This window comes from Nanorana parkeri, unplaced genomic scaffold (assembly GCF_000935625.1).
Source record: "Nanorana parkeri isolate BGI_ZX_2015 unplaced genomic scaffold, ASM93562v1 scaffold533, whole genome shotgun sequence".
NCBI lineage: Eukaryota > Metazoa > Chordata > Amphibia > Anura > Dicroglossidae > Nanorana > Nanorana parkeri.
Genome location: NW_017306801.1, coordinates 730,874 through 747,410, shown reverse-complemented (window position 1 = coordinate 747,410; position 16,537 = coordinate 730,874). Strand labels below are relative to the sequence as shown.

The 16,537-nt window shown below is 43.0% G+C and overlaps 1 protein-coding gene across 1 annotated transcript in view; it reads right to left on the bottom strand.

Moving 5' to 3' along the window:
• The window catches only part of LOC108791199 (fibrocystin-like), a 135,406-nt gene that overhangs the window by 11,941 nt on the left and 106,928 nt on the right, over positions 1–16,537 (bottom strand). The window contains exons 8-11 of the mRNA XM_018561607.1: positions 16,300–16,433; positions 9,744–9,856; positions 7,795–7,894; positions 3,451–3,585 (exon numbers count right to left, since the gene is read on the bottom strand). Of these exons, the coding sequence (XP_018417109.1) occupies positions 3,451–3,585; positions 7,795–7,894; positions 9,744–9,856; positions 16,300–16,433 (482 nt within the window). The remainder of the gene's footprint in view (positions 1–3,450; positions 3,586–7,794; positions 7,895–9,743; positions 9,857–16,299; positions 16,434–16,537) is intronic.

Below are 16,537 nucleotides of genomic sequence, written 5' to 3'. Positions count from 1 at the left end.
CGAGCTGGCCAAACATCCGCCTACATGCTGATTAGCTGGGAAGCCAACTTCCTGATTGATCAGCATCGAGCTGGCCGAACATGGAGCCGGCTTCCCAGGAATTCAGGAAGCCGGACGGCGTGTCATTACCCGCTGCCCAGCTTCCTGATTGCCCGAGAAGCCGGCTCCATGCCAGTGGAAGCACCGGTATCGTTACTCTGTATCGGCGAGTACCGACATCAAAGTTCGCTACTCGTACTCGATACCAAAAAATAACATCGTGCATCCCCAGTATGAATAGCTACAGTATCTTCATGCTGTTCAAACATCCGCCATGTTGGTGCCATTGCACCTCCACAACCCTGGAAGCAGCATAAAGCAACCTATTCCTAAAGCTATCCCTCACTGACCTCCATACAGCCAGTATTTCCCAGCCCTCCTCTCGTGCAGTGTGGGACATAAAGACAGATTGGGCTGTGCTCAGGGGCTGCGAATGGTAGAACGTTGATAAAACAGGTTCTCTTTAATTTCATTAGCTGCATGTTCACATTGCTTCCAGAGAACGAACATCAACAGAAGGTGAAGAAAAACATTGCAATTATCGCGTTCCCATTTTTTTGCTAACTGGCTAATCTGATTTCCTGCAATTATTTGTACGAAGAGACATATTTTTTAATTCCAGATATTTATCTTAAAGTAAGTCCCATTGCCTCGGTGGCAGAAGCGAGGAACGTGAATGTCACTGCTACCTAATTGATGCAAAGTAGACATCCTTATTAATGGGAGCGTTACATAAATTAAGATGCAAATTGTGTCACAGGGGATGTTATTATGAGATAACAAAGATAATAACAATTATAATTGAACCCCTGGCAAAACTCACGGCAAAGTGTCTCATTTCCCCAAGGTTCCCAACACCCGCGCGCTGAGCGAGCTGCTGAATTCACCAGGAATATTAAAAGCCGCATGTGCTGCCGGAGCTATTTCGGTCTTTCCGGGGCCTGGAAAGGACCATTCAGCGAACAATAGCAAAAAAAAAAAATTGAGGACTGCGCCTCTTTCACAAAAACCCTGCACACCTCAGGAACCTGACCTAGAAACCACGGTAATGAAGTCACAGCAGTTTAGTTGGGCTAAAAATACACTGGATTTATGAGAAGTCATTTCCATCAGTGTGCAGCCATGCAGAAGATTTCCCGTGCTTAAAGAGACCCTGTCAATTTACCAACTTGTGTCTGCACATAGCCCGCCCCCTCTTAGTAACTTACTCAGGGGCGTCCCTAGCCTTTTTGCTGCCTGAGGCAGGGGGGTGTTTGGGTGCTGGTGGTGCATGCTAACCGGTGAAGGGGGGGTGTGGCTTCTGTCTCATCTCCCTGCCCGGCTCTGGTTCTGCTTCTGGTCCTCATCTAGCCCAACTCCTAGCAACCAGTGACGTAACTGGTTGGCAGGAGCTGAGTGGGACGCCAGCCGGATTGTCTCAGGTTGCTAAGAGCTGGTAACAGCCATGCACATCTCCCAGCCTGGCTCTTAACAACTTAGGGCGCTATGACCAGAAAGAGGGTGGCACAAACATTGTGTAGCACAGCAGCCATGCTGCTCTGCCTGCCGACCCACCACGTGACCCAAAGGAAAGCTGCCTGAGGCAATAGCCTCATTATAGGGAGGGCCCTGTACTTAATTATGTTTACTTAGCCATGCTTTCTTGGCACCTCACTGCACTGCTGGAGCCCTCCGTAATAAAGTTAATTTGGGTTTTTCTGGGGATTGTGAATTGTTTCTCAGGAGAAAAATTTGCCAGCCTAGTTGGGTTCCCTAGGCCAGTATTCCTTCTCAGATATATTCAAAGGTTGTTTTTTTTAAAATATATGAGCGTTTAAAAGGGGAAAGCTTTTAATTTTTTGGGTAATTAATTCAACTAACACCTAACATCCAGAGGCCTCCTAAACTTAATCGGTACTTTTGAAAATTTGCCTCACATTCCCTTGCTTAGTTTGCAGTTAATCCATATCGCAATGTTTTTAATAATTCTAGACATGGAGAAACACCTGACCTCCTTATGATATCCCGCATCATCTAGATCTTTCCTCACCAGCCCGACTCTCCCTGGCCCGCTTCTTTCATTCATTGGATTTCAGTTTCTTCAATCATGGAGGCTCAGAATCACATGTAGATGTTACCTACAGTAGGTCTTCATGCAAATACTGATTGCCTAGGAACGGCTTCTCCTCCAAACTGACACCAATCCATCAAGGCATTTTGATATTTGTATAACTCCTCCCAAGAACTACTACTTGCATCGGGCCTAGGGGCCTTTGAGTGGAGTACTGAGGCAAGGTGCTGTGATGTTTTTGGAACGCTACAGCACTCTACCAGTTCCTCTCACCAGCCATAATCTGCCTGCATTGTACAGAGAACCAAAGAGACCCAATGATGATGTTGGTGGGTCTAAAATAAGAGATGCAATAGAAACAGAAAGATTGAATTTAATAATGTAATTAGCATATTGATTAGGGGGGAAGGAACCAAGAAAGGCAATGAAGCCATTGGAAGGGGAGACCTAAAAAGTAAAAAAATAGACTCGTGTATAACATGTCTTTGGCCAAATTAATTTTGTGACCCATGGACATCTGTTCAAGTCAAGTTCTGCCAAGCCAAAGGTTGAGCGAATATTCCCTTAACTCTGATGAACATACAAAAAGCCATAAATGTCAAGCACCGAGAAGCATTTCCCAGAAGTAGCATATATATTCTGTATGCCATGCTTATCCCCAAGATTTTGTATATCACACTAATCCCCGGTGAGCATGAAATAATGAAATACAGTTCAAGCCATCACCTATAGCATATTGATTAGGGGGAGAAAGGAGGAACCAAGGAAGGCAATCAAGCCATTGGAAGGGGAGACATGAAAAGCAAAAAAATAGACTTGTATATAACAAGTCTTTGGCCAAATTCATTTTGTGACCCATGGACATCAGTTCAAGTCAAGTTAAAGTTCTGCCAAGCCAAAGGCTGAGGGGATATTCCCTCAATTCTGATGAACATACAAAAAGCCATAAATGTCAAGCACCGAGAAGCATTTCCCAGAAGTAGCATATATATTCTGTATGCCATGCTTATCCCCAAGATTTTGTATATCACACTAATCCCCGGAGAGCGTGAAATAATGAAATACAGTTCAAGCCATCACCTATATGCTCCAGGACAAACAAACACTGTGTTATTATTAGTCGAGCTAATAAAATACAATATTTTGTTGCCGTTATTAAACATGCTGAAGGATTGAGACATGAGTAAAAGTGAAGCCCGGGAATCTTACTTTTATCAAATTTGTCTCCACAGCTCAGAGCTATACTCGCCTTGTTTTCTGATATGGCAACAGCACAGCGGACGGGTTGGTCTTAGTGGAACTGTCAAAAGGTTATTTATGCCTGCTAACTCTGAACGGAAAGATTAAATTTCATCACTTACCTCGCCATCCAAACGGCCAAGCAATAAACTATCTGAAATCTCGGTGTTCCCGCTACTTTCGCTGATATTAATCCCAAATTCTTGGCAGGAATAGATCTTGAAGCCTTTAAAAGAGATGTTTCCACATCGAGAGATCTAGGCAGTAAAAGCATATTGACAGCTAAAGGCACAGTAAAGATATTCTCCATATTGACATAATGATTTTCTTATAGAGCTTTTGTATTGAGGCAGGGGAAGCGTCGACATAAAAGTCAAGTTTATGTCCCTGAGTTTTGTCTTGTGGACTTTACATCACTTACTGTAAAAGTCGAGCTAGTCTAGTGTCAAGGACCCCCCTTGATAACATCTTAAATCAATCATATAATGAATACACATACTGTGCATTTTGATTGGGGGATTTGTGCTGCACCCTCATGCATCTTTGTAATAACATTTGTTGGTACGTTGGGATTAATAACAAATCAAATTAGGTGGCAGGTGGAGTCTGATCCTCATGAGGGCAGTAGAGGGTCTTTCTGCTGGTCATTGACTACATGAGGGCATTGAAGTTAATAACAAGTAAAAATAAGTGGCAGGTGGAGTTTGATCTTCATGAGGGCAGTAGAGGACCTCTCAATTGGCCTTTGACTTCATGAGGGCATTGAAGTTAATAACAAGTAAAAATAAGTGGCAGGTGGAGTTTGATCTTCATGAGGGCAGTAGAGGACCTCTCAATTGGCCTTTGACTTCATGAGGGCATTGAAGTTATTAACAAGTCAAAATAAGTGGCAGGTGGAGATTGATCTTCATGACGGCAGTAGAGGACCTCTCAATTGGTCATTGACTTCATGAGGGCATTGAAGTTAATAACAAGTCAAATTAAGGGGTAGGTGGAGTTTAATCTTCATGAGGGCAGTAGAGGACCTCTCTTCTAGTCATTGACTTCATAAGGGCATTGAAGTTAATAACAAGTCAAAATAAGTGGCAGGGGGATTTTGATTTTCATAGGGGCAATAGAGGACTGGTCCCTGCTGGTCATTGATGTCATGAGGGCATTGAAGTTAGTAACAAATCAAATTAGTTTGTAGGTGGTGTTTGATCTTCATGAGGGCAGTAGAGGGTCTCTCTGCTGGTCATTGACTTCATGAGGGCATTGGAGTTAATAAGATATTAAATTAAGGGGCAGGTGGAGTTTGATCTTCATGAGGGCAGTAGAGGACCTCTCAATTGGCCTTTGACTTCATGAGGGCATTGAAGTTATTAACAAGTCAAAATAAGTGGCAGGTGGAGATTGATCTTCATGACGGCAGTAGAGGACCTCTCAATTGGTCATTGACTTCATGAGGGCATTGAAGTTAATAACAAGTCAAATTAAGGGGTAGGTGGAGTTTATTCTTCATGAGGGCAGTAGAGGGTCTCTCTGCTGGTCATTGACTTCATGAGGGCATTGGAGTTAATAAGATATGAAATTAAGGGGCAGGTGGAGTTTGATCTTCATGAGGGCAGTAGGCGACCTCTCAATTGGTCATTGACTTCATGAGGGCATTGAAGTTAATAACAAGTCAAAATAAGTGGCAGGTAGAGTTTGATCTTCATGAGGGCAGTAGGGGACCTCTCTGTTGGTCATTGATTTCATGAGGGCATTGGAGTTAATAAGAAATTAAATTAGTGGGCCGGTGGAGTTTGATCTTCAAGAGGGCAGTAGAGGACCTCTCTGCTGGTCATTGACTTCATGAGGGCATTGGTGCTAAAAACAAGTGAAATTAAGCGGCAAGTAAAGGGCAGTAAAGAACCTCTCCTTTGCTGGTGATGAGTCAGCATGGTTCTTTAGTGAATAGGTGATGCCCCTTTCTAACACAGAGGTAAGAAGTGGCAGGTACTGTTTACACAAGTCACTCTTAGTAGCGGATACACTGTGAGTACCAACATTACTGGTAAAGAACAGATAGAGTCAGAAAAAGTGTGGGGTTTTTGTCCCTGTTCTTGCTAATGGAAAACTGTCCAGCCACTGCCAAATTTATGTTAAGCTCTCATTAGGAACTATAAGATTGAAGCTGGTAAAAAGTCATAAAGTTGGCCAGCTGCAGGACATCTTTAAGAAGGCAGAATTGGCCAAAACGTAATAGAGAAAAAGAGTACAGGCAAGGGTTTCACTACAAGAATTAAGATAAAGTAGCGTGCAGTTTGCCAGCAGCAGTACAGTTTCAATCAAGAATAACAGGCCCAACTGGTGTGTGCCTAACTTTTATTTTATCTCTGGGGATAGGTGAGTGTGGTGAACATGAGTGATGTACTGTGAGGCGGTATGTACACTATTATAATATACTGTGAGCAGATGTAGACTAATCTTTCACTTTTTTGCAGTGGCATACTGCTAACAAAAGCCAGCTTCAAAAACTGGCTGGTCAGTATCAAGTGCTATCATCATAAATGAAAAATTAAAATAATATAGAGAAACAAAAACCCAAAAATATCAGCCTGAAACAAAAGTCATTTATTTTTAAAGGGAAGCCCTGCAGCAAGAAAAAAAAAAAGTTTAACTGAAAATAAATATCCTATCAACACAAAATTAAAAAAATATATCCCAAAATACAACTCCACTGAAACAAAAGCTTGTTCTTGTTTTTTTGGGGGAAACCTGGCAGCAAAAAAAAGCTTAATGAAACAGCTGACCTCAAATCAACCACAAAATAAAGTAAAAGACAAAAGAAACCCAATTAAAAAAAAACAAAATAAGGCAACAAAGTGGGTTGATTGCCCAAAGAGCTAGCAGTCAGAATTGAAGTAGTTTCCTATCTGACCCTAATCTCTTCATATGCAATTTGCTGCAGTAACACCTACAGGTCCCCTCCCCACCCCTACTCTGTGACTGGTCAGTAAAAGGAGAAGCAGCAGACTAATAAGCTCATCCCTCAGTCACAGTGCTCCCTCCTACTATCAGCACTCTGCTTGCACTGTGGCATAGCCAATTGGCTCCTTGTGCTGCTTCTTTACTCCCAAGTCTGAGCTCTGCTGTTCTGGTAATGCAAGAGGCTGTTATCAAATTTGGATACTTACATTGCTTGCATTAACAAAATACATTTAATGAAGCAGTAGCTGTATTAAAGTCCATCTCCAGGCAAAAATAGAAATATGTTTTTGCATGGTTGAAAACATTTAAAACCCTCCAAGTTAAGTTAATGTTTCATTTCCCTTTGCAATTGTATAGTAATTCCCTGTTGATCATGGCGGTTCCGGTGCTGGCCGACAACGCTATCCCGAATCCATGCAAAAAGATAGAGATGGTTGTCAAATCCTGGAAGCTTCCGAGACTCATGCAGAATGATGGGACACGCCAAAAGCTTCCTACAATGCACTGTAATACTGGTGGAAACTCCTTAGCACTGCCACTAAGGCGCCAACCCTCCTCCTTGCCTCACTTTGGCTCTGATAGTCTCCGCCCCTTGCAGAGGAAGACCCAGGGCTCAGAGGGTTGAGGTCTTCTGACCGCCTATACATGTATATAATGAAGGTACAGTAATACCTCCGTTAACAAACGCTTCTGTTCGCAAACAATTCGGTTCGCGAACAGGAAGTACGGCAAAGTTTTGCTTCCGTTCGCGGACTCCAAATCGGGTGACGAACATGACAGTGGCCATCTTCCCCGTTCTGACACGTGGTCGTGGTTTCCTCTAGTTGAGATCGCGGTCACAGGCACACCTGTGCACACTTGCCCAGCTTATAGCAAAATTTGATTCAGTTCGCGACCAATTTGGTTCGCGACCAGAATCGTTGAACGAATTAAGTTGGTGAACCGAGGTACCACTGTATTTAGAAAGCAATTTGTAAAGTATTTACCTAAGAGTGATATTAAGGGGCCTTTGATGTGCCGCAGGGATGTTTCTTGTACTGTGCCTGAGCATCTCCTTTAATTTGTATCTTTAATATCTCCCTGGACTTCATCTTTAACCAGAGAATATTATTTTTTTTTAGGTTAGTATCCCTTTAACAGGTTTATCTGGATATTTTCCCCCCGTCTCTACTAATCTTTCCTAATGCCGCTCTGAACTGTAGCCAATCATTCTTTTGTTTAAACTGCAAGCCAAGCCAGAAATGAGAATTAGAATCATTTAACCAGATTGTTTGCAACACTAAAGTATGTTAATCTTCCTCATTTAGGAGGGATGCCATTTTCCTCATGTCTTTGTGTGATTTCGAAGGAAGAGCGCTCGTTTCTTTCTGCCTTCTATGTGCCAATTTGTAAAAGACATTTGGAGATTCGCAGTAAACATTAGCGGTTTGTGAGGCGTGTGCCAAGCGGTGGCACTGAAACATGTCTTAATTAAACGCCATTTCGAGACAAAAAAAAAATGGGGGATTTAGTACCTGTGCTCCACCTCGACTCTTCCAGGCCGTGAAGTCCTGGAACGCGGCCGGGACCTCAACGCTGATGGGCACGTATTCGGGGTGAATCCAAAAGCCAGATCTGTTGGAGACATGGATGAGACTTTTTTATTTTGGTGTTAACTGTTACTTTGTAAACCCAGAATGTCATGTGACTTGGGGGTCTACATTAGTTTGTTGCAATGGTGGGGTCTTGGGTGTAAATTGCACCATGGGTTATATCTGCGTTGGGGTTGTATGTTCTTCACATGGTAGGCCATGAGTTCTGAAAAGAATATACAAAAGGCTGAGAGTGTAACTAGTCTAATTAAAGTCCAGTTAGTCTTTACTGCATGTGACAGGAGGTCAGGAGGCAAAGCCAACACGTTTTGGGGGTGAGGAGTCCCCCTTCACAGAAAGCACAGTGGCTTATTGGTTAGCATTTCTGCCTTGCTGCACTGGGGGTCCCCAGTTTGAATCCCAGTCTGCTTGCAATATTCCCCATGTGCTCCAAAGACATGCTGGAAGGTTAATTGGCTCTTGTCTAAATCAGCTCTGTTTGTATGCATGTGAGATAGGGACCTTAGATGGTAGGCTCCTTGAGGGCAGGGACTGATGTGAATGTGCATTATGTAAAGCACTGTGTAAATTGTCAGCACTAAATATAATAAATATATATATATAAATACCTGTTTTAAATACATAAAAATCTGGGCTTTGATGATGGCTGTAACTAAGAGGAATGCTTAACAATATAAAATAAAAGGATATTTGTTGCCAGTCAGTATATTAAATATATAATATTTTGCAATATATTGTCCAATGTTCCTCTTAGTTACAGCAAAAGCCCTAAAGAAGGAGGATTTCCGAAATGTGTTGGATTTTTCTCCTGACCTCCTGTCACATGCAATAAAGACTATTATTATTTATTTATATAGCACCGATAATTCAAGCAGTGCTTTACCTACTACACATTCATATAAGTCCCTGCCCTCAAGGAGCTTACAATCTATTAAGGCCCCAATTACCCTTCCAGCATGTCTTTAGAGTGTGGATGGAAACCCACACGAGCACAGGGAGAACATGCCAACTCCTTGCAGATAGTGTTCCGACCAGGATTCAAATAAGGGAACCCCAATGCTACAAGGCAGAATTGCAAAACACTAAGTCACAGTGCTGCCCACAATTAGATTAGTGGTGCTCTCATCCCCCCAAGTTACTCCGGTTGACCATGAGATGCCGGTATATTTAGGATTTCAGGCCCTTTTTTCCTTTACTTTGGGATCAGCATGCTGCAAACACATCTATGGATTTGCACAAAGGCAGTGGTGTAGTATGGCACAACGGGGTACTGCTGTCTGCAATGAAAATTCATAATAAATGGAGTTTCCCAAGTGAAAGCCACATTCACTGTTAGAATTTAGTCCATTAGAGAAAAAAATTTCCATCCTGCTCCTTTGATTTTTTTCATCACTACGGTCCAAAACAATTGTCATTTTGACCCCCATTAACTATTAGAGAATTAAACAAGCGTGCCAAAAATACATCTTTGTTTAATTCAATTCTACTGGTGTACGGCCGGCATGACTCCACCTTGTCCAATATTCTAGCGGAGTCTCTGCTGCTCCATTTGGTACCATGGATGGAGTTTTACTTCAACTTTATAACTTATAACTGAATAAGTTATTGATACTGAAATGTTATTGATACTAAGAGCCTACATCTTTATATACTATATCCAGTACTATCTTCATCTCCGGATCCTTTCCACGTCTTGTCCAATATTCTAATGGAGTCTCTGCTGCTCCACCTAGTACTATGGATGGAGTTTTACTGCAACTTTATAACCAATAACTTAATAAGTAATTGATACTGAATGTTATTGATACTAAGAGCCTATATCTTTATATGCTATATCCAGTACTGTCTTCATCTCATGGTCCTTTCCTCACCTTGTACAGGATTCTGCCACATTGTTCTTGAATGAACCCAGTGCCGCTTGGGAAGGTCCAGAGGATGACAGGTGGTAGAAGTAGCCATAACCAGAGCTGCACACCCAGTTATCCTGCAAGATAATCACAAAGAACATCAGACAAACTCCAAGCCATTTTGTGATTTATTGCTCATAAAAAGTGGCTTTTACATTTTTAAAACTGACCAAAGAATTCAGATTTTCCCCTCCTTGCATCCATGGCTTTTTCTAAAATTCTTATCTTAATTCTTGTGTACATTCGTGTGGCCATATAGTTCATAATTCCAGTGCATCATTTGAAGCAGGGAGCCCCATACTGAGTGTGACGGACCCCAGTACTCAGGATGAGTATGTCCGCCGCTGTATTCTTCCTGCATCAGGAGATTTTGCAAGCTGAAGATCTTTAGCTCTCAGTTTCCCCAGTCACTGGTCGAGACACAAGTTTAGGGTGAAACAAACTCTGATTTATTGAGCAACTGCACAAACTTTTATACAGCAAGTGATGAGATCAGATTATAATCCCATCACATCCACCCTGCCTTCCCCATACAATCGGTCTGCTCAACACCACAGGGTTTCCCCTGCTAACGAGCTCCAGACAGCCATAGCAGGAGCCTGGCCAGAATGTCATTGTTCTGAGCTCCTTCAGAGTACAAAGGGAGATAACGAGGGGCTGGTGCTGATGGTCTTTTCATAACCAGGTCACACAGCATAACGCACTTAAACCTAATCCAACACCAATACACATTTAACTTATAAACTCATCACCATGTCGTCACACTAAGAACTCTTCCTACTACACTTTCCCCCTCCAGCCTGCTGTGTAGAAGACTTATATCTATGTATGGACCACAATCAGAAAGGTGCTAGGATGAGTCATCTGAGTGCAGGGCTGTGTTGCTACTCCATTGGTGCACTTGGCACTTGGTGGTGGCATGTTATATCATAGGACCGACATTTTAACAAAATTGGTTTGGTTGGGTTTTTTGTTGTCATGCCATGACAGATAAAAAAAACTTTCTATACAAATATACATTTATTTAATATCTTAAATAGAAACACAAATTAAAATGATAATGATAAAATGGTACAGATGATACCTCCCTGGCCCCAGTCTTCTATATGTGTCACATACGCTTCTTCAGGAGACGTAACTTTAGTCAACTAGTAAGTATTTTCTGTACCTTTTGATGGAGAAGAAATCCACACATCCAGCAAGCAGGTCACCTTGGAGAAGCCGCTAACAAGGAGCACCCGGAGGCCCTCAGTGAAGGGGGGGAGATTGGGACAATGAAATTCCCCCTACAGGTCCTGGTACTGGCTAGCCGGGGGATCACAAGTTATTTCATGGCAAAAGTTACGTTTCGAACCACAAACAGGTGGCAGATATTACTTTTGTAGCACATTTACTGCTTGGCATCAGCTAATAAGTTCCTATCTGCAGCATTCTGCCGCTCAAGCACACATTTGGACCAACCCTAAGATCACCCGTGCTAAGAAAATCCTGAGGATAACTGCATCAATGATTGAGCATGCATTGACACCTAACTTCGGGTTTCGGATGAGTTCAGGGTTGGACCAAACCCAAGATAATTTCTGCTTTGAAAAGCCTAAAGATTGCTGCATCAATGATTGGGCGTGCACTGACACCTAACTTGGTGTTGGACCAAACCCGCGCTCATCCCTGCTGGTGGTGATATCACAAGGAGTGATAAAATTTGTTTCTGATAACAGGAATAAGGTAAAGGAAAAAATAATACTGGGAAATGCTCTTAAGGGAGAGAAGGAGGGTTGTGAGTAAATTTGAGCCATGCCTTGACATTGAAGAAATAAGGCCAAGTGGCCATATAAGGTCAAAGCTGTCACCAGCATTCTACCACTTTGTTTATGTGTGGCTGCAGGAAGATGAGTGCCCTGACCACAGCCGATTGAGTGTGCACTGATGCCCAAATTCTGGTTTGGATGAGCTTGGGGTGGACCAAACCCGCACTCATCCCTGCTGATGGTGATATCACAAGGAGTGATTAAAGTTGTTTCTGACTACAGGAACAAGGTAAAAGAAAAATAGAATACTGAGAAATGCTCTTGAGGGGGAAAAGGTTTGGGAGTAAATCTGAGTCATCCCCGGATATTGAAGAAATATAGCCATGTGGCCATATAAGGTCAATGCTGTCACTAGCATCCTACCCCTTTTTTATGTGTTCCTGCAGGAAGGTGAGTGCCCTGACCACAGCTGATTGGTTGTGCACTGATGCCCAACTTTAACCAAACCCAAGATTATCCCTGTTGAGAAAACCCTGAGGATCACTACATCAATGATTGGACATCCACTGACGCCTAACTTTTGGACCAAACCCGAGATCATCCCTGTTTTGAAAACCCTGAAGAACCCTGCATTCATGATTATGTGTGCACTGACACCTAACTTCCAGTTTTGGATGAGTTTGGGGATGGACCAAACCCGAGATCATCCTTACTAAGAAAACTTAAGGATTCCTGTACCAATGATTGGTCGTGCACTGATGCTTACCTTCCAGTTTCGGGTGAACTTGGGGTTGGACCAAACCCAAGATCATTCCTGCTGAGAAAAACCTGAAGATCCCTGCATCAATGTTTGGCCATGCAATGACACTTAACTTCCAGTTTAGGATGCTGTAAGGGTAGAATGGCGGCCGCACAAAGACCCTATCTCCGAAGACGAACCATAGTGTGCATGCGTGCACAAGCGAAGGTGTGTGGGAAGACACACAAACAGCAGGTGCACAGGAAGTAACATCTTACCTCATAGTTGGCTATATAAGAACAAGCCTGAGCTCACAACATTGCTGATGGTCTTGTCAGCTAGTGCTTCCAGTTTCCCGTTGATTTTGCCTGTGACCTGTTTTGACCTGGATTGTCTTGGACCACTCTGCTGCTTGCTGCCTGCCCCTGACCTTGGCTTATTTCATCGACTTCGCTCTTACCTTCTGATTCTGTACCTTGCTGCCCGGCTGGCTCTGACCCTTGGCTTTCTGGACCACTATTCCTGTCTCCTAAATCTGTTCCCACGCTACACGCCCGGTTTTGACCTTTGGCCTGCTGACTTCACTACCAGACATCTCCTGCACGGTGTCTGCTTCCATCCGTGGCACTCGTGCTCCTCGCTGTCCTGCAGCCTTCTGTTCCATCCCCAGGGGTTGCAGGACACGAGCCGCAAGAGAAGCCTCATCATCTTCCGGTCTCTGCCTCAGGTACGTGATAGATGCGCTTGGGATTGGACCAAACCCAAAATCTTCCCTGCTGAGAAAAACCTGACAATCCCTGCATTTATGATTGGATGTGCACTGATGCCTAACTTCCGATTTCGGATGAGCTCAGGGTTGGACCAAACCTGAGATCCTCCCTGCTGACAAAAACCCTGAAGATCCCTGCATCAATGATTGGGCATGCGATGACATCTAACTTCCAATTTTGGATGAGCATGGGGTTGAACCAGACCAAAGCTCATCCCTGCTGGTGCTGATATCATAAGGAGTGATGAAAGTTGTTTCTGACTACAGGAACAAGGTAAAAGAAAAAATAATGTGGGATATGCTCTTGAGGGGATAGAAGGAGGTTTGGGGGAAAATTTGAGTCATGCCTAAACATACACTTTAACCTTCACCTGCTAGCAGAAAATACATTTCTCTTTACCTAAGTAGAGGGGATTTCCCTAATGAGTATTACCTGTACCTGCCATCAAAGCTGAGTTTTTTCAGCTGATTGGCTCCGTAGCCCTTGGATAATAGATAAAAGGGATTCCTTTCGCCGCTCACCGGAATATAAATAAGCTTACCAAACTTCGTCATTTACACGGTCTGTTTCCACATCAGCACTTGCGCTTTAGGCAGGAGCGAGCTCCAGAATTACCTTATGCCATTTTCCAAATTGCACTTCTACTGGAGGAAAGTACTTTGTGTAAGTCTGGTCATTAAATCAACTCATTCATGTAGGCGTACTCCCTGGTATTGATGCCAGTTTAGGCAAGCAGAGAGTTTGTGTGGAAATCAATTTGGTTTCTGATTTGAATGCATTTTTTACAGCGTTCTGCAGGTTAAATTTTAGGTGAAAGTGAGTAATCTATGAACGCCTGGGGACAACTTGACACGAGCTTCCAATCTCACCTGAACAAACTCCGGTATCATAGAGCAATGGTTTAATGCGCTCATTCCAATACCGATAGAGTATATTCTCAAACATTCCGGGATATGGAAACAGAGGCTGGCATTTGGAAAGTCACCACGTGCAATAAGACAAAAGAAAGAACCCGAACCCCAAAATAATAGCTGTATTAAATATCCCGGCCTCATTCTCAGTGTCTCTTCTTTAAAGCTGAACTCCGGGTGTAAAAAACTTGAAATAAATTCCTGAAAAGCCACAAAGGTTGTGTGCACCAAATGCCTTTACAGACTCAAATATTACCTTGTCAATATAGCTGTGACATCATCACTTTGCTGTACATAGCCTGTGCTAGGGGGGCGGAGACAAGACCAGTCACCCTGCACAAGGAGAGGGAGCAGAAGTGAGCGGTCTTTATTACAGGAGGGGGCGGAGACAAGACCAGTTACCTTGCACAAAGAGAAAGATCAGCAGTGGTCAAATCACAATACCCTTGGGATTCTTTTTAATATGTGCGAAATTATGACTCAGAGGAGGGACACGCCTCCCATGCGCAAAGACGTCATCCCGCACGGCAACATCACGCGCATGCGCGATGACGTCACAGCGGGGTGTCACGCGGTCTCCGCTCCGGGTGTCACCCAGCCTCGGGGCGCCCCTGGGTGGTATCTAATCTTTAACTCACATCATCATAACATGTACATCATATACAGCTATCTCATATAAGCTTTTTTACACATTGTCGCAATATTCTAAGACAGGTTAATATAATAAAAGGAACTTTTCCATGTCAGAGAGGTGATATTAAGGGCTGTGTGCCTACAGGCTCCAGTGTAGAAAATTCCGCACTGGCAGCAAGTCAAAACAAGCATGCGTTCAGATTAGATGATTTTACTTGAATTCCCATTGACTGGCGTAGAAAAAAGCAGGTCAGACACACGCTGTGGTTGCTGAAACTTGGACTATAGAAAAATTATCAATAAACACAAGTGAAAACTATTGTCTGATATTCAATTAAAAATGAAATGTTGCTTTCCAAATCCTTCCAAAATGCTTCACAAATGGAGAAAAAAAAGCAAAACCATTCCTTGCTCAAGGTCCTGTGCTGGCGAACTTTGAGCTTCTGTCCAAATGGCATCAGTTTGAGAAGCATCTAAGATCATTCGGAATTCATTGACCTGCAGTTGACCACATTCTGACTTGCATTTGACCTGCTTTGAGCAGGTTTTGCATTAGGGAGGTACAGAGTGCTGCACACAATTACATGCAGCACCTGTCCCTCCCGGGCGTAGGTCTCTGTACGCCATACGGACATGCATGCCCGGGTGAATGACCCCTAAATGTCAACTGAGCCACTCATGTGCAGTGAAGTGGGCATTCTCGGTATCACTTGGTTGCTAGAATGAATTAACTCCTGTGCACATGCCTGGTAGATACATGAAGACCAAAACCTGGAAGAAGAATGGGTGAAGATGCCAATGGCAGGGACAGAGCAATGAGAAATATCACCTCACTGGAAGGGGCACTTTGGCAGGTAATACTGCCATAATGTTCATATATGAAACAATTAATCCCCACTCAGCTTCCTCCTCATGTATCACTTCCCCCTCCCTTTTAGATTGTAAGCCCTCAGGGGCAGGGCCCTCCTTACCATCTTGTCTTAGCATTGTATTGTAATGTCTTCCTTATATTGTAAAGCGCTGCGCAAACTGTTGGCGCTATATAAATCCTGTATAATAATATACGGACCCATTTTAGAGTGGATGTATGAATGGCATTTTGTTTCCTAAAGCACTGTGTATCATAAGACATTTCCTTTACATTTGTTTTAAATAAAATACTTGTTTTTAACCTTTTTTTCATTGTAGAATCTCAGTGCTGCTGAGCCCGCCACCTCATTTTAGCCACTTCCTGCCATGGCTGCATGGCATTTCTTAGGATGGGTTTCCTGCTTTTGATGACAGTGCTCCATGCCTGTGTGATGTGTGTTGCAGTCTACATCCGCAGCCTATGTGACAGCATAACAATGCGGGACCAAAATTGGGGCAGAGCATCGTCACCTTATAACAGGAACTTCATGAAGAAAGACATTCATGGCAGAATAGCCAGGTTGAGACTTGTATGAGATTTAGGTAATTGGGTTCACATCTATTTTATATACACAATTGTGTTAATGTAAACCTGTACATAGACTCAGGACAAGTCTTCCTTTATAATAATACAGCTCCTAATTAATCAGTATTATTTTTTTGACATAGTGAGACATGGCGTTGATCAGTATTGACATTTAAGCTTTGTTCCTCATTAGGCTGTCTAGAAGAGTGACAGTCCTATAATAAGGTGAGGTGACCATGGAATTCCATTAATCACTGAACATCATTCGGTCAATGTCTTCCTACCTCTATGATGACGGAAGGTGACCTGGTATAGACAGCAGCCGGAGCCAGTGTCTCAATATTGGAGAGGCCGTCACCGCCTGACATCTTGATCATCAGATTATGCTTAATTTCAAGAGGTCCGTGGAAAGGTTCTCCTAAAGTAAAGAAGCAAAGGTTCAAAAAATACAAAAATGTTCAACAGCTTCAAGCAGTCCATCCTAGACAGGTAAGCTGCGAAAAAAATTCGATTTGGTTCAGT